Below are 26,617 nucleotides of genomic sequence, written 5' to 3'. Positions count from 1 at the left end.
AAGAGGACTACATGCATTTTTTTTCGCGTGGATTTTCATGCAGAAAAACCACAGTGTAATACCAGCATAGTGTATAAGATTAAACAAATCTCATGTACACAAAATGTAAATTTTTCTAGTGTGGATTTATGTGCCTTTTGTTGTGTGGTTTTGGTGCTGATTTTCTGCAGATTTCTGCACATAAATCTGCACTGTGTGCTGCCTCCCTAAATAATTTGTTAAAAATGTTAAACAAAAGGCTCAAAAAGCTGTGAAAGATAAAAGAAGCCATACTCACCCCACTGGTAACTACATTCTCGTCACTCTAAGTATGCAGGATATGACCTCTCTGCCAATCACTGGTTGAGGTGGGTCACCACTGCAGCTAGTGACTGACAAAGCAGTCGTTTCCTTCGTGTTAAGAGGCACCAGAGCAGTCACCAGGGAGGGAGTCAACAAGCGATGGAATAGTGGAGGACCAGTCAGGTGAGTATTGACTCTTTGATTTTTTTTTATTTATAATTATTAGCCCTTTAAAGGAAATATTTAACTGCTGGAAACCCCTGTAAAGAGTTGTCCAGAATTAGAAAAGGGTCCTTTTTCAGAAACATCATAATTTTTGTCCACGGATTGTATCTGATATTGCACTGGGCTGCAATATCAAATACAGTCCACAGACAAAAGTATTACTGCTTCTGGAAAAACTAAGATCCTTTTTTCTAATCCTGGGCAACTCCAATCAATGTGGACAGTATCAAAGCAGTGAATATCACTTTCCCATGGGAAATGAGATCTGTTGGGGGCACCCTTGGCTGTTTCCTTAGCATATGATTAGGCGCCCCAAATTAAGGAGCCTGAAGTCGGTCATGGGGGAGGAGCAAATACAAAGAAAATGAAAGTCATGGTGGATTAAGGGGAGAGTCACAGAAAGATGTAGATTTAAAAGATTACACAGGTAACAGGCACTCGTTAAGGAAGACAGTAGATTTCACATGTTATAAATATTAATAACAATCTAATAATAGATTAATAAAGCCGTAATGTACCTTCTAACCCAAATGCTTGTTTGATTCGGACACGGAGACCGGTTTGCTGTCTATATCGTACCACACTAAGCGTGTTGCAATAAGCTATTGATGGCTGTACCCAGGATGACTTCTGACCACCTAACCGTGTTTCATACCAGTCCTGCACCTGACTTTCAGACACTGATAATAAAAATTTCACAAAAACCTAAAGATTAATACATTGCATTCATATAAAAAATGTATGTATATCAAAAATACAATACAATGTATATATAAAATACAATAGTGGATAACAAATGAATGAAATTATTTATTATAATAGATTGAAAGCTGTAGCTCCAGACCTGACTTTAAAGGAGTTATCCGGAATATTGATGGCCTACTCTCAGGAGTCCCGTCACCCTCTCTGATCAACTATTCGAAGAGGCCACTACACTCACTGGAGCTCTGGTGATCACTGCTGCTTCCTCGCAACTTACCAAGCACAGGGCTGTCCATTGGATAGCAGTTGCTTGGCATTGCAGATCAGCCCTATTCAATTGAATGGAACTGAGCTGCAACTAGGCCATATGACTGATGTATGATTATGTCACTGGCCTAGGAAGAGGCCTAGGCGCTCATAGACCACCAAGGCCTCTTCGAACAGGTGGTCAGCGGGAGTGCTAGGACTCAAACCCCCACTAATCTGATACTAATGACCTATCCTGAGGCCATCAATATCGAAATCCCAAATAATCTCTTTAATATCCTTCAATAGTCGTTGGTTCTCCCCAATGACCAGTTTTGATTCCACAATATTAAGGGCAAACACATTTATATTTAGAAACCTAATCTCTATGCAACATATATTCCTCAGAACCAATGTCTCTAGAGCTAAACCTCCTTTTGTGACAGTCCCCCCATTCTTGTGATCAGTGGGGGTCCCAGAGGTGGGTCCCCCAGTGATTAGACACTTACAGACATACAAACAAACACTTAGGATAAGGCCCAAAATAGCTGGTCACTAAGGAATTAAACCTTTCCCTGCCAAGAATATATCTCAAACTTCCTTGCTACTGATGGCTGGATCTCAGGCTGTGTTACAGCTAGAGCTATCCACTATGGCTTGTTTCAAAGCTGAAAATCATGAATTATAGCTGTCACGGCCACGGTTTTGGCCGTGACTCCTTGGGAGCCGCATACTGTTGCCCGCGGTTTTGTGTTGTAGTTTCAACAGCAGCTTGAGGCATAATGTAGTTGGCCTCAGGTGCGGTTGCCGCGGACAACAGCTATGTGTGCGGTTTCCTAGGAGTTGTGTGTATGTATGCACTTTTGTATGTCGGTGTGCACTCTCTGTTTTGTGTGGTGTACACTTACATCTTCTCCTCACTGTGGTTGCCCGTGGCAACGTTTGGTTGCATGGTGTACATGTGGTGGCAGTGTCCCGGCCTTCGGGCTGACTCCCAGGACATGTTTGCCACCCATGTCGTTGCCTGCGGCAACAGCCACAGTGTGTTTCTGAGTTGGACACTTTCACTTTTAATTTATGTTTCCCTTCCCTGGTGTTGGAAGGGTTAACCTCCTTCCTAGTGTGTGTGTGTGCACTGGGTGTGTCTGACTGTGGGTGTGGCTTCCTGGCCTATATAGCCTCGCTGTTTGCATGGCTCAGTGGGTTGTTTCAGCCATGCTTGCTGGAGCAGCCTCCTGTGTTATTATCTGCCTGTGAGAGCCACTCCTGTGGTCATAAAGAAAATGTCACTTTATGTTTTATGTCATGTTGTGTGAGATGTCCATCTGATGTTCTGTTGGGTCCTTCCTTCGTTTGGTTTGTGCAGCTAATGGTTCTGGATTCTGTGTGTTCTCAGGGATCCAGTCAGCAAGGCTGTGGCAGGTTGGTTGAACTACTTAGTTCACCTGCCATTTCCGTTAGTCTGTTTTGGTTCCCCTTTTTCCCAACAGCTTGGCCAGTGAGACTCCTGCTCCTCCGTGCCTAGGAGGAGTAGGTCGTCTTACCCTGACTCCTAGCGCAGGGACCGGACGGAGGGTGAGTTAGGGATCCGAGGTTCCTGCGCATGGGTCCTCCTACCTTTAAGGTCGGCCCATGCAGTTAGGAGTTAGGGTCAGGGTAGGGACGCTGTTAGGAGGTGACCTGCTCTCTATCCTGTTCTCCTGGCCGAGTAGGCCAACAGCATCTGGCATCGCACGGCTGAGGATTTCCCCCATCCTCAGCCGTGACAATAGCCCTTAGAAATGGGTCCCAGTGACAGCTGCATATACCTGCAGCTCTCACTCCTGACTCGATTTCCAAAGGCTTTATCTCTGGATGTAGGGCAGATAGCACTGAATTCCAGCTTTTAAACAAGATATGGCTCACATCTCTATTCCAGGTTAAAGTATCCTCCTCCTTTCAGCCAGCGTCCTGATCACAGTGACAAATAATTAGTACCAAACACACCACAAACAAACATCAATAAAGTTTACATTTTACACTGTCCCTATCCTGTCCATACCCGACCTTTAGAGTAAAATATACAGACTACTGCTCTAGCTATACCAGTTACATGCTACAGTAATAGCAATAACAATTATCATTAGAGAGGAATATCTAATATATTTCTGACAGATGGAAAAGATTTTCACTTACTGACTGTCATTATAAATAATCCTTTCTTAATTTTATGATTTTTAAGAGAAGTTTTTTTATTTTAAGGTCTGATCTGAGGTCTGATGGGGGTCTAGTATGGGGGTCTAAAATGGAGGGCTGATATGAGGTCTGAAGAAGGTCTGATGGGTTTTGATGAGAGTCTGATATGAAGGTCTCATGTAATGTCCTGATATGGGGGTTTCATGTAATGTCCTGATATGGGGGTCTCATGTAATGTATTGATATGGGGATCTCATTTAATGTCCTTATATAGGGGTCTAATGTAATGTCCTGATATGGGGGTCTGATGTGATATCCTGTTATGGGGGTGTAATGTAATGTCCTGGGGGTCAGATCTGAGGATTTGATATGGATGTCTGATCTGAGACTCTGATATGGGGGTCTGATCTGAGAATTTGATATGAGGGTTTGATCTGAGGATCTTATATGAGGTTTGATGAAAATATTTTTTTCTTTTTTTCCTCCTTGGGTGCGTCTTATTAACAGGTGCGTCTTATAAAGCGAAAAATGGCTACCAGAGGGGAAAAATGTCCAAATACCCCTAGCAGTGAAATGGTTAATGCACATGAATACATTTGTTATAAAAATAAATTATGTGGAATGAAAACGTTCAAGTTCTAAAATATGAGAATTTCAAATACTATAATAAAAACTGTAGCACTTGATACATAAACACATCCAATTCTACAGTAAACCGCTATAGAGGCATAGTTCATAGCTGAATTGCATTGTTTGTAGGAAGACTGGTGATGATAGTTGGCAGAAATACAGTACTTGATTGCTGTTCAAAGAGTTTTCTCTAGCAGGCCTAACGTCCCTCATTATGTTATTTGTTTAAATGTAAAAGAAGATGAAATGCATAACGCTACATAAAGCCAGGAAAAAATAACCAGCATCCACATGTTCCACTACTCCATCCCAGTCTGTAGTCTATATACCTTGGCTTTGCTCTTTCTCCATTAAATGTTCTGCCATATCTTTTACACTCTTGGGAAACAAGACATCCTCCTGAAATGTGGATATAATCTGGAGCTCTGACCTCGTAGGTTTGGCATCATCAGTGAAGTAGTAGCCCGATATATAGCTGGCCATGGGCTCTGGGTGCTGCAGGAAGACAGCGAATATAGTGAAAATGAGAAGTATTTGGCACTGTACACACTGACATATGTTATGCTGGTTCAGCAACACTAAATCAACATAATGATGTCTGTAATGGTTTGCATTCATGCTTGGACTGCGTACTCTGGTAATGAAAAAAATTTTAGAAAGATTTCAGCTGCAGCAGCTTTTAATAAAATGCTATGGGAGCCATATAAAAGGACAGCAAAAATAGCATTAGATTGCAGAGTAAGATGACTGACTATATGCTGCTTCTTAGCCTCCAGCATATCCTCCTCCAAATGTAACAGAAGTGTCTTCATGATGTCAGTACTGCTAGGCAGATGTCACTGAAGGACAGATACAATGCGGCTTTATACTGCTTTATGTTAGGTCTGCTAACAGTTTCCAAAACCTTAGAATAAACATTATTTGTATGATTGGTGGAGGTCCTATCCCTGGAAGCCCCAGTAATACTGAGTGCAGAGGTATCTGTGCTCACATTCCTGCTTGAGAGTCCATCATCATGGAAATCTACAGGAGCTATAGAAATTGAGCATTCAGATGATTTCATATGTCTCGTAGACTAAAATGACTGACCATGCATGCAAAGCCAAATCTCTGCCGTGAAGAGAGCATATCAAATTGATATGACACCAGTGTTAATCATGTGTAAATCCCCTATAAAGGAACATTCTAGTCAAATAAGAAAGATCATCTGTTGACTCGTGTTTATATAAATATACAGTATCTCCTTTACCTTCACGTCATAAAGGCTTTGTGTGCCCTACAATTTGCAATATATGTATATATACAGTACTCTGCAAAAGTTAGGCAGGTAATGTTACAAAGTAAGAATGCTTTCAAAAATACAATGCCTTGCAAAAGTATTCACCCCCCTTGACTTTTTTTTCGTATTTTGGTGCCTCACAACCTGGAATTAACATGGATTGTTTGAGGATTTGCATCATTTAATTTACAGAACATGCCCACAACTTTGAAGATGTATTTTTTTTTTTTTATTGTGAAGCAAACAACAAATAGGAAAAAAAATACCAGAAAAAGTAAATGTGCATAACTATTCACCCCCCCCCCCCCCCCCCCCTAAGGTAAATACCTTGTAGAGCCACCTTTTGCGGCAATCACAGCTCCAAGTCGCTTTGGATAAGTCTCTATGAGCTTGACACATCTTACCACTGGGATTTTTGCCCATTCCTCCTTGCAGCTCCAGCTCCTTCAAGTTGGATAGTTTGCGCTTGTGAACAGCAATCTTTAAGACTGACCACAGTTTTTCTATTGGCTTGAGATCTGGGCTTTGACTAGGCCATTCCAACACATTTACAAGTTTCCCCTTTAAACAGGGTCAGACTGGCAAAAGATCCTACAGGGAATTTGCCCGGTGGGCCGATGCCCATAGGGCCACCCAATCCCTCCTCACTGTCACTGGCCAGGTACATACTACTGGGGAAATTAGGGGGGTCATTATTAGAGGAAGTCCAGTATTAGAGGCAATTGGAGGAGGAGGAGGAGGAGAACAGATGGTGGCAGCGATTGATGGCCACTACAGAGACTGAGAGCCTCTGGGGAGGTGTTTTGTGCTGCACTGTGGTATTTGGTTGAGTGGGATTGTATTCTGAGCTGTACTATGGTATTATTGACCCTGCCACTTGTATTGGCCCCATCCAGGGGCGGACTGTCCATAGACCCTACAGGGAAATTTTACGGTGGGCCGGTGTCTAGGTATTGTAGGCCCCATCTATTTCTGTTGTTCCTGCCTACTTGTGTTGGCCATTCCTATTTGTGTTGTCCCAGTTTGGACCTCCCTACAAGATGAGGCCACATTTCGTTTTTTTTTCCAGGGCCACTTTAAGTTCCCAGTCCGCCCATGCCCCCATCTAATTGTGTTGCTCCACCTCCTGTCAATTCGGACCCACCTACAACATTGGAGCCACTTTTAGGTTTCTTTCCAGGGCCACTTTAAGTTTCCAGTCCGCCCCTGCCCTTAAACCACTCAAGTGTTGCTTTAGCAGTGAGCTTGGGGTCACTGTCCTGCTGGAAGGTGAACCTCCGTCCTAGCCTCAAATCACGCACAGAGTGGTACAGGTTTTGCTCAAGAATATCCCTGTATTTAGCACTATCCATCTTTCCCTCAACTCTGACCAGTTTCCCAGTCCCATCCCCACAGCATGATGCTGCCACCACCATGTCTCACTGTGGGGATGGTGTTCTTTGGGTGATGTGATGTGTTGGGTTTGCGCCAGACATAGCGTTTTTTTTCATTGGCCGAAAACTTCAATTTTAGTCTCATCAGACCAGAGCACCTTCCTCCATACATTTTGGGAGTCTCCCACATGCCTTTTTCGCTAACTCACAACGTGCCTTTTTGTTTTTAGCTGAAAGTAATCGCTTTCTTCCAGCCACTCTGCCATAAAGCCCAATTCTATGGAGCGTACGGCTTATTGTCGTCCTATATACAGATACTCCAGTCTCTGCTGTGGAACTCTGCAGCTCCTCCAGGGTTGCCTTAGGTCTCTGTGCTTCCTCTCTGATTAATGCCCTCCTTGCCCGGTCCGTGAGTTTGGTGGGCGGCCGTCACAGGTTTACTGTTGTGCCATGTTCTTTCCATTTGGTTATGATAGATTTGATGGTGCTCCTGGGGATCATCAAAGATTTGGATATTTTCTTATAACCTAACTTGTAATTCTCAACAACATTGTCCCTTACTTGTTTGGAGAGTTCCCTGGTCTTCATGGCAGTGTTTGGTTAGTGATGCCTCTTGCTTAGGTGTTGCAGCCTCTGGGGCCTTTCAAAAAAAGGTGTGTATATGTAATGACAGATCATGTGACACTTAGATTGCATACAGGTGGACATCATTTCACTAATTATGTGACTTCTGAAGGTAATTGGTTGCACCAGAGCTTTTTATGGGCTTCCTAACAAAGGGGGTGAATACATACACACATGACAATTTTCTGTTTTATATTTCTAAATAATAGTTTTATTTACATATTTTTCTCATTTCACTTCACCTACTTAGACTATTGTATTCTGATCCATCACATAAAATTCAGATGAACAAAACATAGAACTTAAGGGTATAATGTAACTGTCACGGCCATGCCCATGACCGTGACTCCTTTACCGCATGCAGTTGCCTGCGGTTTTGTATGGGTGTTCAACCACGGGTGAGGGCCGCTTGTCTGTGGCCTCACTTGTGGTTGCCGCGGGCAACCAGTGTTGTATTTTGCAGCAGAGCAGCCTGAGCGTCGCTAGGCAGCTTGCTGCCCTGGAATGCGGTCACACCTAGCTTCCTTTATGTTAGGTGTGTGTATGTTATGCACGTTGTATGTATTGTGTGCACTTCCCATTTATGTGTCTTTCCCTTCTGTGGTACTGGAAGGGTTAATTTCCTTCCCAGTGTGTGTGTGATGTCACTGGGTGTGTCCAACCCTTGGGTGTGGCCACTTGGGCCTATATAGACCCTCTCTCTAGCAGGGCTCAGTAGGTTGCTTCAGTCTTGCTAGCTGAAGCAGCCTCCTGTGTTTTCCATCCGCCTGTGAGAGCCACCACTGTGGTCAAAGTTTAAGTTTAAGTTTAGCTAAGTCTGTGTGATGTTCAGTTTATGTTTATGTTTTCCTGTACTATTTAGTGCTGCCATGTATCTGGGTTCCGGTGTGTGGATGAGTTTGTGCTGACGTCGGTCTGCTATTTGTGGACTTCAGCTTTCCTGCACATGGATCCAGTCAGCAGGGCTTTGGCAGGTGGCTGGAACTAGTGCAGCACCTGCCATATACATAGGCTGTTTATGTTTCCCCTTTTCCAGCAGCTTGGCCGTTGAGACTCCTGCTCCTCCGTGCTTAGGAGGAGTGGGTTGTCTTACTCAGCTCCTAGCTTAGGGCCATCTTGAGGGCTAGCAGGGACTTCTAGGTTCCAGAGCATGAGCCCTCCTACCATCAAGGTTGGCTCATGTAGCTAGGAGTCAGGGTCAGGTTAGGGATGCGTTTAGGAGGTGACCTGCTCCCTAATCCTGTCTTCTTGGTCAAGCAGCCATAACATCACCTGGCTCCACACGGCTGAGGATTTCCCCCATCCTCAGCCGTGACAGTAACAAAATACGAAAAAAGTCAAGCGAGGTAAATATTTTTGCAAGGCACTGTAGAAGTGCTAATAGTTTAACTGCTTCACAATATCCGCTGTATATGTATGACAAATGTCAGGTCTTTAAAGATGGGACCCCTGACATGCTTGTTTTAATACCTACATGCATTTCTCATAAAATAACTATTCTAGAGCATCTATTCTTATCACTTTGTGTCCTGCCATTCCTTTATTATTTCTACTAGAAGTTATGAATGAATTGCTAGCAGTCTGCAGTAAGGGTACAGAGGGGAGGTAACTAGTTGGGGGGGTGTCCTTGCACAGTCTGACTCTATCCAGTCAGTGCTGCTATTGTCTATTGTATTGACTGTGACAGGACACACCCCTAACTGGTTAACACCCCTCTATAACCTAGAAATTCAGTCATGATTTTTATTTTTATTTTCTTTCAAAATATACAATGGAAAACAACACATATTATAATAGAAAAAACAGCTAATACAGGATAGCCATTATGGGCAATAGTCAACTACCCTATAAAATACAACAAAATCCTGCATAAATTATAAATATAACTGTAAATTCAAATTTAATACAAGAAATAGAACTATAACCTCCCCTGAATAAAATATTTAGCCGGAGTGCTTCTTTAAATGTGTCCTATGTAGACATGACCTGAAAGGCCACCCAGCAAGGAAGAAGCCATTGCTCTCAAACCACTATTAAATACCAGATTACCGTTTGCAACTGCACATTGGGACAAAGATCTTTTGGAGAAATGTCCTCTGGTCAGATGAAACAAACATAAAACTGTTTTGCCATAATTACCATTGTTATATATGGAGGAAAAACTGTGAAGCTAAAGGAGGCACCATCATGTTGTGGGGGTTTATTGCTGAGGAGGACTGGTACACTTCACAAAACAGATGGCATTATAAAGGAAGGAAAATGATGTGGAGATACTGAAGCTTCATCCAAATGGGCAATGACCCCAAGCAACTTCCAAAGTTGTCGCAAAGTGGCTAAAAGGGGATGTGTCACCTATAATTTTTGTTCTGCTAGTTAGAACCAGATAGCGACACATATTTTTTTAATCTGTTTTCATTTTCTGATTGTAGATAATATTATTCTGTGTTATGCTGCTGGCCTGTGCCCACTGCTGCCTCAATTCTCTGAGCGGGCACGGGTGTCACATAACTCACCAGGCCTGTCCCTCTGTTGCCCAGTGGCCTGGACACACTTGTTTCCCCTGGCTGCTGGCAGCAGGCCCAGCTACTGGTGTCCCATGTGCTCCCCTGCTGTAGGCCGCAGCCTGTGCCTCTCCTCCAGGTCCTGTGGGCCTTAAAGGGATATGTGCATAACATAGTTTTCCCCAGCCAATCACTGGGCACTGCTGGGTACATAAGGCAGCTTCCCCTAGGGGAAAGTGTATGAGCTTTAGGTTATTTAGATTGCTATTTAGCTCTGGGCAAAAGCATGTCTAGCAGTCAACAATCTCTCACAAAGTACTACCCTACCCAAGAGGGGCCTCTGAGAGCCTTTTTATAGGGCAGCGGGGATGCACTTTTATGCCCTCTTGTGGCTGAAGCAGAACTGCATGCTGAGTTCTGCAGCAATCCAACATTTCTATCTGGGTGTGTTTTTGTGTGTCAGTGAGTGTATAAAGGTGTTATCTATAAATAGGTGTCACTGTAATCATGTCTATGATGATAATGATGAAGAGTGACCTGTACAGACCAAGTGATTCCTATTGTTAAGCTTTCTGGCCAATGCAAAACTTGCAGGATTTTAGTTATTTTTAATCTATATAATTAGTGACATGGAAACCAAAAAATAACATCACCAAAAATTCTTAAAAAAATGTTTAACATAAAAACTTGATTTAAATAATAGTTTATTTTCTGACACATTCCCTTTAACCTCTTACCGACATCGCTGTACATGTACCGTGGAAGTAAGGTCTTTGTCTCACTTCAGTAAGTGGCATTTAACATGTAGAGAAAGTTAATACAAGGCACTTACTAATGTATTGTTATTATCTATGCTGCTTCCCTTGCTGGCTTGATTCATTTTCCTATCACATTATACACTGCTCGTTTCCATGGTTACAGACCGACCCCCCCCCCCCCCCCCCCCCCCCCCCCCCCGGTGCAATCCATCAGTGGTGGTCGTGCTTGCACACTATAGGATAAAGCATTAGCCTATGTGCGCTCCAATGGTCCTGGCCACCAGAGAGGCTGAAGCTTTTTCCTATAGTGTGCAACCACGACCACCACTGATGGATTGCAGGGTGTAACGAGCATTGTATAATGTGATGGGAAAATGAATCCAGCCAGCAAAGGAAGCAATATGGTTAATAACAATACATTAGTAAGTGCCTTGTATTAACTTTCTCTACATGATAAATTCCATTTACTGAAGTCAGACAACCCCTCTAAAGATGGAGCCCCCTCAGAAGCTGAGCTGGTGCAATAGCCGTCTGGTGCCTGTTGTTTTACAATCAGCAGGTGTCCTGCCTGTATATGGATGCAGGGATGGCCAACCTGAGGCTCTCCAGCTGTTGCAAAACTACAAATCCCATCATGCCTGGAGAGTCTACAGCTATCAGCCTACAGCAGGGCATGGTGGGAGTTGTAGTTTTACAACAGCTGGAGAGCTGCAGGTTGGCCATGCCTGTATGGATGGATCACCTAATCCAGGCATGCTCAACCTGTGGCCCTCCAGCTGTTGCAAAACTACTACTCCCAGCATTCCCAGACAGTCTACAGCTATCAGCCTGCAGCAGGGCATGGTGGTAGTTGTAGTTTTGCAACAGCTGGAGGGCCACAGGTTGAGCATCCCTGACCTAATCCATGCACATTTTATTAAAATTCCATACATTTCTTAATAGGATTTTAACAAAATAAGAAAACAAGCAAAATTTCAAAATCTGGTTAATGACTATTTCAGATTACTACAGAATTCCTATCACTTCCTAGAATCCAGTCTTTCCGGAGACATCAGCAGTCTAATATATTATCCGTTGCAATCTCTCACTGCATTAGCTTTATTATTGTGATCTATCCCTTTGTGTAGATCTTAGTGCTAATACTGTTGGCCTGAAGCAGATTTTGTTCTGAGATACAGTACGTACATTTGCTTCCTAGTTACAGTTTGCATTTGTGACACAATACAACATGCATGAGCACTTTTCGGATGAATACAGAGATTTGCTCCAGTGCTCTGACCTAAATATGCCAATGACTATCATTTGCAGAACGAAGACCGTTTAGATTCCACACATATTTCAGATCAGGGCAGCTGCTCTTTGAAAAAGGTGTGCTTTAAATTATCCAGTAACTAGATAAGCAGATTTTTTTTCTATATTGTTTATGGCACAAGAAATATAATAATAATATACAATATACCAACTGTATATATGAATGACTTGCTTTTGAGGAGTTGAATTGCTCATTCCTTGTGAACTGTTCTTTGAGCTGACACTTGGAAACTTTTCACTTAAAGGGTTTTTCCAGCTACAGATATTGGTGACTTATTCTCAGGATGTGTCATCAATATCAGATTATTGGTCGGGTTTCACACCCTGCACCCCTACCGATCAGTGTAGTGGCTGTTCCAGGTTACTGCACTCACTTGAATAGGAGCTGGAATGCTGTAACCCGGCATGACCACCACACTTTGAATAGCGATGTGCTTCTGAATCAACCTGCCACTCCTGTGCAACAGCTTATCGGTGGGTGTTCCAAGTGTTAGACCCTCACGGATCTGATATTGATGAGTTATCTGGAGGATAGGTCACCTATATCTGTGGCCTGGAAAAAAACATTTCAATTAAAAAGATAAAGGGAAAATAATTTCTACTACATTTACCTATACACCCCCAAGGTGGCTATACACATTATATGATTGTCGGCTTAACCCGTCAAATCGGCAGGACTCGCCAACCATCGAATGTCAAAGGATATGTTCTGACTCTCATCTGACAGCCGATATCAGGGGAAAGAAGGAGTGGCTGTTGGATCCCTGCCTATTAAAGACACACGTACGCTCAACTGAGTGGTGAGAAGGAATAACTGTTGGCTGAATGAGCATTTGGCAGACTGCTAGCTGTGTATAGGAAGGCTAACATCAGTGACTCAAAGTAGATTTAGTTAGGATTTTTAAGAGTAGCCCAAAAAAAATAATGACAGGTTAAGTCAAAGAAACCATTACACCAGGGTTTTCAACCCATTGATTATTCTGTACTGAGTGCCCATCTCACTGGTTACCATGGAGTTGGAGCTGGGTCATACCCATATAGCATCAACGCAATGACTCTAGTTCAAAGGAGCCCTCTCGAGTGTCAATGTTTTGGCTTCGGTCAGTGGAGAGAGCTTGGTCTTCTCTCTACACACACAGGGAGGGTGTCTGCCAGCTCCAAGGAACTATGAATCTGCGTCTCTTGGTGGAAGAAAGGTAGGGAGCTCCCAACTTGCCTTGTACCCCAATAGAGTGTTTCTGCATGCACATGGAGGATGGGAATGCTGGGAGTTGAACTTTTAAAACACTTTGAGAACCACAGTAGCAGATAACCTCCTTAGCATATAGTTAGGTCTTCATACTTGTGGTTTGATCAGAGAAAAAGAACATTGTACCTCTCCAACTGCCAAAAACATAGAAGTCAATGAGAATATTGTGTGACAGTGTTAATTGTGCTCTTTCACATAAATGCTATGGTCAACTCTTAGCAGTTGTGTGGTTCTAGTGTTTAGGAAGTACCAACATCTGGCATGTTGGCTCACTTGAAACAAACTACATATTCCTATGCCTCCTTTACATAGATGCTTATTGTTGTTATTTGCATACAACTAAACTTGCATGTTCATATGTTTTTCAACAAGGGATTGCATGGCATAAAACTCTAATCGATGGGAATCCAACCAGTAGGACCCCATCACTGAGGGGTCTCACAAAGGTGTCACAATAGGTGAGCACATTAAAAAAAATTTGGCTCAGCAGACTTTTCTGTAACCAGTGGAAAATATATAACTTTCACACCATTCCTCTCATGGTCCTGTGTCACAATTCTGTGACAAGAAGATCTCAAGACTGTCCGAAATTACAAAATTAGATCTCTATCCCTCGAACACTGCCTACCCCTGCCCATGTGTTACTCCATTCCTTCTGCCCCTGCGTCTTGCTACCCTATTGATAGTAGCTTTGAAGGAGAAGCAAGAGAGAGAGTGACTCCATCTGACAATTCAGTTGCCGAAATTAACAGCACCGATTGTGGGCCAGTTGGAAGCAAAAGTGTCAAACAGGTGAAGAACCATCTGGAAAGATACAGTATGCAGCCATTTTTCAGCTCCGTGCGGACTTGACAGGTCCTCAAACAGGGAACTGCTAGGAACATTTTTTTTACTTTACTTATAAAATTAAAGCTTATTACTAGAAAGCAGCATTACCTGTCATAGTATTAAAGGGGTTTTGTGAGATTTTAATTTTGATGACCTATCGATCAGCTGGTCTGCAGTAGCTCCAGCACTGTTCCAATACTGTTCCAGCAATGTCCCAGAACTGTGAAGACCGCACTGGAGCTACTGCAGGATAGCTAATCAGCTGGGGTGTGGGGTGTTGGACCCCCACTGATCGCATATTGATATCCTATCCTGAGAATAGGCCATCAATATTAAAATCCTGAAAAAAATGTAATTAACTACATTTCTCAAAAATTTTTGTATTATTATAGTATGTATGTTATTGCATTTAACTTACAAATGAGTATTTGTTTAATTTCACAAGATATTCTTGTGAATATGCCAATGAATGGAAATTGGTGTTATCATTCACACAGTGCTGTAGGACACAGTGCTGTATAAGGCTACATGCACACGAACGTTGTTTATTTCCGTGTCTGTTCCGTTTTTTTTTGCGGATAGGATGCGGACCCACACCGTGTGCTGTCCGTATCAGTATGTCCATTCCGTAGCCCCGCAAAAAAAAATAGAACATGTCCTATTCTTGTCTGTTTTAGACATTGTTACAATGGATCCGAAAAAAAAAAAAAGGATGGCATACGGAGGTCATCCGCTTTTTTTTTTTCTGGATCCGCAATTTGGAGATGGAAAAACACATACGGTCGTGTGCATGTAGCCTTAGTCTGTGATATGGTTCTTAGAACTGCAACATGCTTTATATCAGTAGTATATTTTACTGCAGTCTCCCCTTTTTGCTTTCAATTGGAAAAACACACCCCAAAATCACCCACACATGCACTTTCTTTATGTGCAACACTGTATAGGATAGGTATCAATATCAGATCTGCGGGGTCTGACACCTCGGACGGCGGACGACTGTTTGAAGAGGCCGCAGCACTCTGGGGCCAGTGACATAATGTTCATTGGTCACTTCGCCTCAGCGCAGCTCAATCCCATTCGAGTGAATAAGGCTGAGCTGTATACCAAGCACAGCCACGATCCAATGGATGGAGCTGTGCTTGGTAAGCTGCAAACAGGCTGTAGAGCTCACCGGAGCATCATTGTCACGGCAGACAGGATACAAGATACACAGGATATAACAAACAAGTTTCTAGGCAAGAAGCTGGGGAAAGGGGTCACCTCCTGACAAATCCCTACCAGCTCTCCCTAGACTACTATGCCCACATTCAGACCCTGAAGGTGGGAATGAATGTGTCCTCGTGCCTGGGCTGAAGATTCCCTAGAATCCCTAAGATGGTGAAAGGGGGAAAGAGGCAGCCTGCTCCCTCAGCCCAGACAGACGACCACAATAAAACAAAACCAACTTATCTATTGCTGAGCAGAAACAGCCAGTCCTTCCTTCCTTCCTCTGACCCAGACAGAAGCTATAACCCGCCCAGGACACTGGGAGTGGGCGTAATTTAAACTCTTACCAATGACCCCACCCAGTGCACCTGAAGGGAGGCGGATACAGCTCCACTCCAAAACAATAACAAAAGTCTACACATGTGCTGCTAACCTAGCAAACCTCCGCACATGACCTGAGCAGGGCATGACAATCATGGCCTCCTCAAACAGCTAATCAGCTTGGGTTCCGGATGTCGTACCATGGCTGATCTGATATTAATGACCTATCTTGAGGATAGGTCATCAATATTAGAATCTCAGAAAACTTTTTTAACAAAAATTACATTTAGATTTTTCACATGCAATGTGACTGAATTCATCTGACTTATATGGGATAGTGTATTTAAACTTACCAGTGTATGCGGCAGAAGTCGAACCAAGAGAGAACAACATGGAAAAGCAGGATAGATGGCTAAATCAGGAGGTGCCAGGATTTGTAGTTTTTTGTTTGGTACACCTGTTCTGAGCTTTAGTTGAAATCCTCCAACATTGAGCTTTCCGTCATTATTGAACACACGAAGCAAGCAGTTTCCTAGATAAGAGATGGAAGTTATAGTAGGTATAAATACAGAGTAAAATAGTTTTTTCAAGATATATAAATCAAAAAACTTTTACACAGCCAAAAACCAAGAGTGGATCCTAAAGGGAAGACATAAGTGTTAGCTATTACACCTTTTATAAAAATTTGTTAAAAGTGTATCCAAACTGAACTGTGTGAACTCTGACTAAAGGTATTTGAAAAATATTAACATTTTAATGACACATTCTCCTGAAATTAATAACACATTAATTTGTAAGCCAAATTATTACGCAAAGCGGCCACTTGTAGTAATGCTATAACTTACCTAGGAAGTACAAACTCCCCTAAAAGGGTTTCTGTCATGAAAATGTCACCTGAATTTAACTCTGCATTATTTTTTTTTTAAGTATGCCCCAATTTTTGTGCAATTATAACTTTTATTATATGCAAATTAGCCTCCAGGAGTAGGATGTGAATAGTTAACGGGGCGGCGCAGGCACGAGATTTTCCCGGCAGACAGGGCCAGCAGGAGAAGACCAACGCTGGCCTGGCACTGTCAATCAAGACAGAAGGGTGAGGAATGAGGTGGACGAACGGAGCCTCTAGAAGCGGGTGCAACGCCCCCCCCCCCCCCTTGCACCTAGAGGCTAATTTGCATATAATAAAAGGTATAAATTCACAAAAACAGGGACATACTTAAAAAAAAGAAATGCAGAGTTAAATTCAGGTGACATTTGAACACGTATAATGTCAGCCTGTTTATTAGCAAAAATTGCTTTAAAGGGGTTCTCCGGGAATTATTTAAAATGGCCGCCAGCAACCTGTCCTAGGATGTGAGGACTGCTTGCCTCCACTTACAGAACTGCCTAGGGGGTGAGAGGGTGAAGCCTCACTATCATTACATTGCTCTACAATAGATGGTAATGGTTTGATCCTGCCTATAATATGCAATCATGGCTGAGCAGCCTGACAGGAACACACATAAATATGTAGTATATGCAAGTGCCAGAGTGTAGTGTGTAGTGAGGCCCCGGCCCCTCACCCCCTTGGCAGCTCTGCAAGTGGAGGCAACCAGCCCTGCTCACATTCTAGGACAGGTTGTTAGGAGTCATTTTAAATTGTTTCCGGAATAAGCCTTTAACTAATATTTGTTCTATATTGATATACTGATTGCCAAACTTACTTAATAGTTTAAACAACTAAAGTTGTCATAGCTTCATAAATGGAAGTCATGACACTAGTGTGAACAGAGCCCTGAACTGGCCATACACATTAGATTAATGTTGACGGTACTTTCTAATTTTGGTGGGATCAGCCAACCATCTAATTTGTATAGGGGTTTCTCAACTGCTGATGTCAGGACAGACAAGGATTGAGCTGTTGGATCTCAACTGCTGATCCTTTAATTCACACAGGAGAAAGCTCCCCTCTCCTTGTTCAGGACACAAGCAGGCTTGGCCAAACCGGGCGCGCATATGTATGGAAGGGCCAGGAAAGATAGCTGTCTGCTGAACAAGCTTCTGGCAGACAGTTTTCTAACACGTATGGCCAGCCTTCCTTCTTCTCATCTATACACTCACCTAAAGAATTATTAGGAACACCATACTAATACGGTGTTGGACCCCCTTTTGCCTTCAGAACTGCCTTAATTCTACGTGGCATTGATTCAACAAGGTGCTGATAGCATTCTTTAGAAATGTTGGCCCATATAGGATAGCATCTTGCAGTTGATGGAGATTTGAGGGATGCACATCCAGGGCACGAAGCTCCCGTTCCACCACATCCCAAAGATGCTCTATTGGGTTGAGATCTGGTGACTGTGGGGGCCATTTTAGTACAGTGAACTCATTGTCATGTTTAAGAAACCAATTTGAAATGATTCAAGCTTTGTGACATGGTGCATTATCCTGCTGGAAGTAGCCATCAGAGGATGGGTACATGTTCTCATTCTGTTTATGCCAAATTCGGACTCTACCATTTGAATGTCTCAACAGAAATCGAGACTCATCAGACCAGGCAACATTTTTGCAGTCTTCAACAGTCCAATTTTGGTGAGCTCGTGCAAATTGTAGCCTCATTTTCCTATTTGTAGTGGAGATGAGTGGTACCCGGTGGGGTCTTCTGCTGTTGTAGACCATCCGCCTCAAGGTTGTGCGTGTTGTGGCTTCACAAATGCTTTGCTGCATACCTCAGTTGTAACGAGTGGTTATTTCAGTCAATGTTGCTCTTCTATCAGCTTGAATCAGTCGGCCCATTCTCCTCTGACCTCTCGCATCCACAAGGCATTTTTGCCCACAGGACTGCCGCATACTGGATGTTTTTCCCTTTTCACACCATTCTTTGTAAACCCTAGAAATGGTTGTGCGTGAAAATCCCAGTAACTGAGCAGATTGTGAAATACTCAGACCGGCCCGCCTGGCACCAACAACCATGCCACGCTCAAAATTGCTTAAATCACCTTTCTTTCCCATTCTGACATTCAGTTTGGAGTTCAGGAGATTGTCTTGACCAGGACCACCCCCCTAAATGCATTGAAGCAACTGCCATGTGATTGGTTGACTAGATAATTGCATTAGTGAGAAATAGAACAGGTGTTCCTAATAATTCTTTAGGTGAGTGTATATCTACAGCTGTCCACGCTGAAGTCTGAATACAAGTGCTGGAAACAAATAAGGCTACTTTCACATTAGCGTTTTTTTTGCGGATCAGTCATGGAAGACGCAGATGTGAAACGAATTGAAAAAACGCAGATTTAAAAGTAACCTAATATATAAAACCTGAACAGCCATGAGTTCCTAAATTATAACTGCATATAAATGAATAGATTAGGCATATAATTACCAATTATAACCACATTTCCAGAATCTTGGTCTACTGTAGTCACTTCAAAGAGAACGTAGGTATTAACATTTAGTTTTCCATCCTCAGTGTTCAGTTTTTGGCAGTAATTAAAGACAGGATTTCGGGCTGAACTGGAAATGCTTGAGAAAGCCACAATTTCCGATCCAGATTTTGTTCCAGAATTTAGAATTTTTGCAGAAACCTAAACACATATAGTATAAGAATTACTTAATATGTTTATAGAGTTTTCCAACAGAAGAACCGCTATTATTGTGGAGATTTAAAGCTTCCATAATATGGCATAAATGAAAAACAAAAGGTTGCCACATCTTTTTGATATACTAATTATGTTTTTGAAGGTAACATAAAAGTAGATATAATGCACCATCACTACCTCCACGATGGTATTAACCACAAGGGACTTTGTGACTTCAGAAACCTCTCTAAATACTCATAAATGTTCCTGGCATAGCATTTCCTGCTTTCCAAACTGTATCTCCTACTAACACTTTTACATTTCTAGATGTAGATTTAGTTGCGACTGTCACTGGAGGCTCTCTATCAGAAAAGAGTCCCTCTGCAAGAGTACTACATGGACCCCTAGTCCCTTATGAACTAAGTGATCATCATACAATTATGCTTCTCTAGCAAATCCTGCACTGATTTGTCAGTCTCTCAGCTATAGGGCTGTGAATTAAAGAAATTATTTGCCCAGTCCCTTACATGCAATAGGGTAGACAGTAGAAAAGAATAGCAAATTTTACATGGCACATATGTCCTACCTGTACTCTATAATGTAACCGTTTATATCTGCATTAAAGGGGATGTCCAGGATTTAAATATTGATGGCCTATCCCCAGAATAGGTCATCAATATCTGATCGGTGGACTTCTGACTCCTGACAGCCCTGATGAATAGCTGTTTGAAAGGGGCTGTGGCGCTCTGGTTACGTCACGTTCTTCGGTCACAAGACCTAGGCGCAGCTCAATCCATTTCAAGAGAATGAAGCACAGCTCCTATACAATGTGCTTGGTAAGCTCTGAGGAGGCCGCATCACTCACTACATCGCCACCGCCACTTCAAACAGCTGATCAGTAGGGGCGCTGGGTGTTGGACCCCCCCACCGATCAGATATTAGTGACCTATTCTGAGGATTGGCCATCAATATCAAAATCCCAGAAGCCACTTTAATGTTTTATCATTCTCATAAAAAAATAAAATAATAATTAAGAGTCCATGTCTATTCATTTGCTATACTATTCCTGATGAAGAGACCTAAGTTGTCCCAAAAGCTTCTTATGTAACATCATTGCTTCTATTGTTGTCAGCCATTGAAAGGTATCATACCTGCAAAATATTATTATTTTTTCTTATGAGAGCAATAAACCATTTTTCTATTGGCTAACACAACACCTTTTTTATCTGCATTTATTTAACACTCTACTTTTTATGTTTCACAAATTACCACACGTTCACTAAGGTGAAAACATATTACGATGAACATACATTTCAAAGTCAAGCAAACATTTATTTTACCTTTACTATAGTGGCACAGTCAGGTATATAGTGCACAGCATCAATGTAGAAGTTAAAGGGCTCCTGAATTGTTGTGGGATGTGGCAATGCACTTGATTCATTATGCTTCACCCAGGCAGGTACAGGGGATAGATTATCTTTCCTAAACACAGAAACAACAAACTGAATACTATGACATTCAATATTACTTTACAAAATAATACAGAAAGAAGGAGATAGAGTGCACAGAAATGTATAAGACACAGCTAGATTCTAAAGGGGTTGTCCAAGACTGGGAACCCCTTTTCATAAATGCAGGCTGGGTTTAAGGGCTAAAAGAAAAAAAAAGACTCACCTATATCACTGGAGCTCTGGTTCCAGCAGTGAGTTCCCTTCTCTGCTCACCGGATGTCTGATATGTTCAAAGGTATAGCTATAGGGCGTACGGAGGTAGCAGTCACTAATGAGCCCAGGAGCCTGAGGGGGCCTAAGGTCCCCTTATGCCCATAAGAAGACATCAGTATTATAGAAATGCTGGTCAAGTTACACCTCTGGCTGAAGGAGGGAAGGAAGGGGTTAGGTCAATAATTTGGCATGGGGGGGGGGTGCCGTTTCAATTTTTGCCTCAGGCAGCACAAAGGCTATGTGCTTCCCTGCCCCTGGCCGCAAAGCACTGAGGGAAGGGGGGGGGGCCCAAGCTAAACTCTTGCACCCGGGCCCAGGAGCCTTTAGCTATGCCCCTGGACATGTCATCTATATGCACGTCATCACTGCTGGTTAATCAATGACCTCAGAGATGACGTGTACAAGCACAGTATGTGACTGCTACCACTGCTGAAGCCACTGATTGACCAGCAGGTTGACATGCATGAAGATGACATGCCACACTTCTGGTATAGCGAGAATAAAGGAGTGTTGGAACTGGAGTGCTAGTGAGTTGTTTATTTTTTTAGCCCTTGAACCCTGCCTGCACATATGAAAAGGGGTTCCTGGTCTAGGAGAAGCCCTTTAATTGCAAACTACAAATGCCAATCAGTTTAGCATTTACTTTTTTTTTTTACTCGTTTTACACATTTACTGGATAAGTATTCTGTTTCTTACCTGCTCTCTACCTCCATATGATTGCTGCTGCTTTTATAATCTTTTGTTGGATCATAGACTGTAAATTCAATGCTTGAATGATTTGATCCTAGGATAAACAGGATACCATTATATTTTGTCAGTTATATACACAAAAGTTTGGTCTCATTTACATTTTAAGGGTCCATTCACACGTCCGTAAGTGTGCTCATGGCCGGCACTATAATATAAAATGCCTAATCTTGTCCGCAATAGGACATGTTCTATTTTTTTTGCGGAGGTTGCGGAGGCGCGGACCGGAAGTTTGGGGCCACGGAACGGAAGTGCGGGTGCAGACAGCACAATGCCCTACTACTGTACTTTTGATGAGGACTGTTCTTGAAGGGGTTGTGCAATGCTTAGATATTGATTCTCAGGACAGGTAATCAACATCAGCTCGGTGGGAGTCTATCACCAGGCACCCACATAGATTAGCTGTTTGAGACCGTCTTCTTCACTGTTAACCTGCTCACCACCTAGATCATAGCAGCGGCGCAGTGTAATTACACCTTTCACTCCCTTTCACTTGAATGAGAGAGAAAGGTGTAATTACACTGCGCCGCTACAATCTTGATGGCAAACAGGTTAACAGTGAAGCGCTGCGGCATCTTCAAACAGCTGATCAGCGGGGTGCCGGATCCCCACTGATCTGATATGGGTGACCTATGTTGAGGAAAGCAGACAATACAGGGGATCATCCTGCAACGAAGAACTGATCATTACCTACCTGGTAGCTCCTGCGCTTTTTATCCAGCTGCAGTAGTGATGACACTTCGACAACACGTGACTGCTGCAGCCAACCACTGGCCTCAGCAGAAGTGGTCTAGTGAAAGTCAGGTCAGAACAAGCAGGAATGCATGATCACAATGAAGTTTCACCATGTTGTAGAACACAAAAACTTGCATAGGTGGTCGCAAAAACTTGGATTAGGCGCCCTAGCAACCTGCTGATTGGTCAGATGATGAGCACTCTGAATGGCCAGCAAGTGAACCCTCTTGATTGGTGGAAAGACTGGGTCCTGTGAATGGTCAGACAGCCCTGCTCTCTGTACACATGTTGCCCTACACCCCACCACTGTCTCCAAGAAGATCAGAGTGGTGAAGGGACGGATGTTACAGAAGTACTGGGAGGTAAGTACGTGACAACTATAACTAGTTTGGCCTACCATTTTTTTTAAAATTGGGCAACTGACAGCAATAAGGAAAGTAGGTTACCCAGGCTTTGTGGGGATTATTTAACTGATCTTTTCTTTCTCCAGGAGTACTTACTTTCTCATACACCAAATTACTAGAATAGGAAAAGCAATCTAAAATACATGGGACGCATGTTTTGGTCCTCCTTTATTTCTTGCTAAACCTTTGTGGTTTTAAAAAGAAAAGGTAGGAAAAGGACAAATAGAAAAACGGGTCCCTTTCGGTTGCATTCCGTATAGCATCTACTAAAGGAGCTTACATTCATCATACACATACAATGTGAGGCCATTTAGGCCTCATGCACACGACCGTCGTTCTGGTCCGCATCCGAGCCGCAGTTTTTGCGGCTCAGGTGCGGAACATTCACTTCAATGTGCTGTCCGCATCCGTTGCTCCGTTCCGTGACCCCGCAAAAAAAAAAATAACATGTCCTATTCTTGTCCGTTTTGCAGACAAGAATAGGCATTTCTACAATGGGCCTCCTGTTCCGTTCCGCAAATTGCGGGCGTCACCTGTTTTTTGCGGATCCGCAAATTGCGGACCGCAAAAAACGGCACGTTCGTGTGCATGAGCCCTTACAGACATTAAACCGACTTGCCACAGTATACAGTAGTTATGAAGTTAGGTACTGTATATTGTACCCGCAGCACTAGTTTCATAATTTACCAACACTTTTCCAATGAACTAAAGTTCTTTAGATTTTAACCTTATGTATCCTGTTGTAACCTTATGTATGTATCCTCAAAGTTCCCCTTTTGTGTGCAGACTATTAAAATGGAATTCAATTCAGTTTCAGTAAAGGGACACATATTTTCAAAATCAAACTAATTTCCCACTCTAATAAAGCCATACGGGAGAAAAAATAAACATTTTTGGTTTAGGAAATTGACAGAACAGAATTCAGATGCTTTAATGACAGGTTTCATTGTAGACAATGTCATGTGCACTGCCACATGGATGGTAATCAGCATAGCTTGTTTCTTTTAATTACCTGATCCGCTGATACTTGAAGTGCACTCATTAATATTATCTGGCTCCTTCCCAGGATGAAATGATAAGAGCGATGAGAACTCCACGGGTTTCCATGTGAGATATCTGCTCCCTGCTTTCTGTTCAAAAGCATCAACTTTGGTCCATCCCAATGTATGCACACCTTAAATAAGAATGCTTGTAGGATTAGATATCAACAATGGTGATACAGAAAATGTAATTAGTTATTTTTTTTTATTATACAGGCGTATCTATCAATTCTCTGACTTTAGATTTCAGAAGATATACCTGGTAACTCCTGCATAATGCAGAGATTTACAGCGCACCATGCTCTTCCTGTACAATTGCACACTGGAGTGTGGTCTTGATTTGAGAAAACCCAGATCCTGGCAGGTTTTCACTGTGAGCGGTGTTACCTATTCAGACCTGTCCAGCCTGTTAGGATATGGCTTAGGTATTCCCTTACAGCCAGTGAAAATCATCCATATTTATTGGCCAGAAAATAGATGCAAAAATGGCAAAAAAAAACAAGCATGAAAAACTGACAGTGTGTCTTTTTTATTATGGCTATTTTTTTCACTGTGTGAATGTAGCCTTAAAAGATGTTACAGACATTACGACATGGGGTGATAGAGCAATAAAACTAAAGTTATTGTTACAGATGGACAGACAAAAGGGGTTAAGACTTAAGGCCCCTTTACACAGGTCAATTTTGCAGACGATTGTTGGGAAGGAAGCGTTCCTTCCCAGCAAGGCGCTTGCTAATCAGCGGTAGAGACTGCTGCATTTACATGCAGCGATCTCCTTCACAGTATGGCGAGGAGCCATTGCTAATGCTATTGCTTGTCCCCATAGACTCGTTGTTTGCCGGAGCAGATGTTGATTACACAGCACTATCTGCTGCCGGCAAACAACGATTTTTGTGACCGCATGAATGATGTGATTACCCATTTGTCCATCGGGTAATCAGCAGCAATTTTACACTGCCAGATAATCGCTAATAAGCGTTCCTATGAGAGTTTGTTAGCCATCATCTGACAGAAAATCGGCCTGTGTTAAGGGGCCTTTAGGGCTGTATTAGACTAGCAGATGAACATTACGACCATCGGAAAGGAAGCGTCCCTTCCCGACAATCGCCTGCTCGTCACTGAAGGAGGCCATTGCAATTACATGCAGCGATCTCCTCCACAGTATGAGGAGGAGTGAACGCTAATGCCATTGCTCGTCCTCATACACAATCATTATTTGCTGGCAGCAGAGCAGGATTAGACGGCGCGATCTGCTTCCGGCAAACAATAATTTTTTAGCCTGAGTAAAAGATGTGATTGCTCGAAGAATGAGAGTTTGCTCATTCATTGAGTAATCGGCGGCACTTTTACACAGGCAGATCATCACTAAAGAGCGTTCCTACGAATGCTTGTTAGCGATGATCTGGCCATAGGAAATAAAGAGAATCAGGTCCAGTAGAGTGGATGGTGCAGGGCTAAATCCATTTATGATACGTATTAGTTCCTCTGTATGTTATTTAGTGGGGTCTTCTTTGATTAGGGTGTAGTATTTTGTGTCAGAGAGTTGTTGGCATACTTCCGGGATGTAATCTGATGTATTCATGATTACTACTGCTCCTCCTTTATCCGCTGGTTTGAAAATTACATCTCTGTTAGCCTTCAGTGATTTTATGGCTTTCTATACACTGCGTGCAGAATTATTAGGCAAATGAGTATTTTGACCACATCATCCTCTTTATGCATGTTGTCTTACTCCAAGCTGTATAGGCTCGAAAGCCTACTACCAATTAAGCATATTAGGTGATGTGCATCTCTGTAATGAGAAGGGGTGTGGTCTAATTACATCAACAACCTATATTAGGTGTGCATAATTATTAGGCAACTTCCTTTCCTTTGGCAAAATGGGTCAAAAGAAGGACTTGACAGGCTCAGAAAAGTCAAAAATAGTGAGATATCTTGCAGAGGGATGCAGCACTCTTAAAATTGCAAAGCTTCTGAAGCGTGATCATCGAACAATCAAGCGTTTCATTCGAAATAGTCAACAGGGTCACAAGAAGCGTGTGGAAAAACCAAGGCGCAAAATAATTGCCCATGAACTGAGAAAAGTCAAGCGTGCAGCTGCCAAGATGCCACTTGCCACCAGTTTGGCCATATTTCAGAGCTGCAACATCACTGGAGTGCCCAAAAGCACAAGGTGTGCAATACTCAAAGACATGGCCAAGGTAAGAAAGGCTGAAAGACGACCACCACTGAACAAGACACACAAGCTGAAACGTCAAGACCGGGCCAAGAAATATCTCAAGACTGATTTTTCTAAGGTTTTATGGACTGATGAAATGAGAGTGAGTCTTGATGGGCCAGATGGATGGGCCCGTGGCTGGATCGGTAAAGGGCAGAGAGCTCCAGTCCGACTCAGACGCCAGCAAGGTGGAGGTGGAGTACTGGTTTGGGCTGGTATCATCAAAGATGAGCTTGTGGGGCCTTTTCGGGTTGAGGATGGAGTCAAGCTCAACTCCCAGTCCTACTGCCAGTTTCTGGAAGATACCTTCTTCAAGCAGTGGTACAGGAAGAAGTCTGCATCCTTCAAGAAAAACATGATTTTCATGCAGGACAATGCTCCATCACACGCGTCCAAGTACTCCACAGCGTGGCTGGCAAGAAAGGGTATAAAAGAAGAAAATCTAATGACATGGCCTCCTTGTTCACCTGATCTGAACCCCA

General features: G+C 42.8%; 1 protein-coding gene across 1 annotated transcript in view; it reads right to left on the bottom strand.

Moving 5' to 3' along the window:
* The window catches only part of LOC120993805, a 198,675-nt gene that overhangs the window by 138,468 nt on the left and 33,590 nt on the right, over positions 1–26,617 (bottom strand). The window contains exons 9-15 of the mRNA XM_040422271.1: positions 23,890–24,051; positions 21,688–21,775; positions 20,608–20,749; positions 19,072–19,273; positions 16,064–16,242; positions 4,590–4,755; positions 1,026–1,187 (exon numbers count right to left, since the gene is read on the bottom strand). Of these exons, the coding sequence (XP_040278205.1) occupies positions 1,026–1,187; positions 4,590–4,755; positions 16,064–16,242; positions 19,072–19,273; positions 20,608–20,749; positions 21,688–21,775; positions 23,890–24,051 (1,101 nt within the window). The remainder of the gene's footprint in view (positions 1–1,025; positions 1,188–4,589; positions 4,756–16,063; positions 16,243–19,071; positions 19,274–20,607; positions 20,750–21,687; positions 21,776–23,889; positions 24,052–26,617) is intronic.

The sequence above is a fragment of the Bufo bufo genome, chromosome 3 (genome assembly GCF_905171765.1).
Source record: "Bufo bufo chromosome 3, aBufBuf1.1, whole genome shotgun sequence".
In the NCBI taxonomy this organism is placed as follows: Eukaryota; Metazoa; Chordata; class Amphibia; order Anura; family Bufonidae; genus Bufo; species Bufo bufo.
Note: the sequence above shows the minus strand (reverse complement) of the source record. Positions and strands in the feature narration are given on the sequence as shown.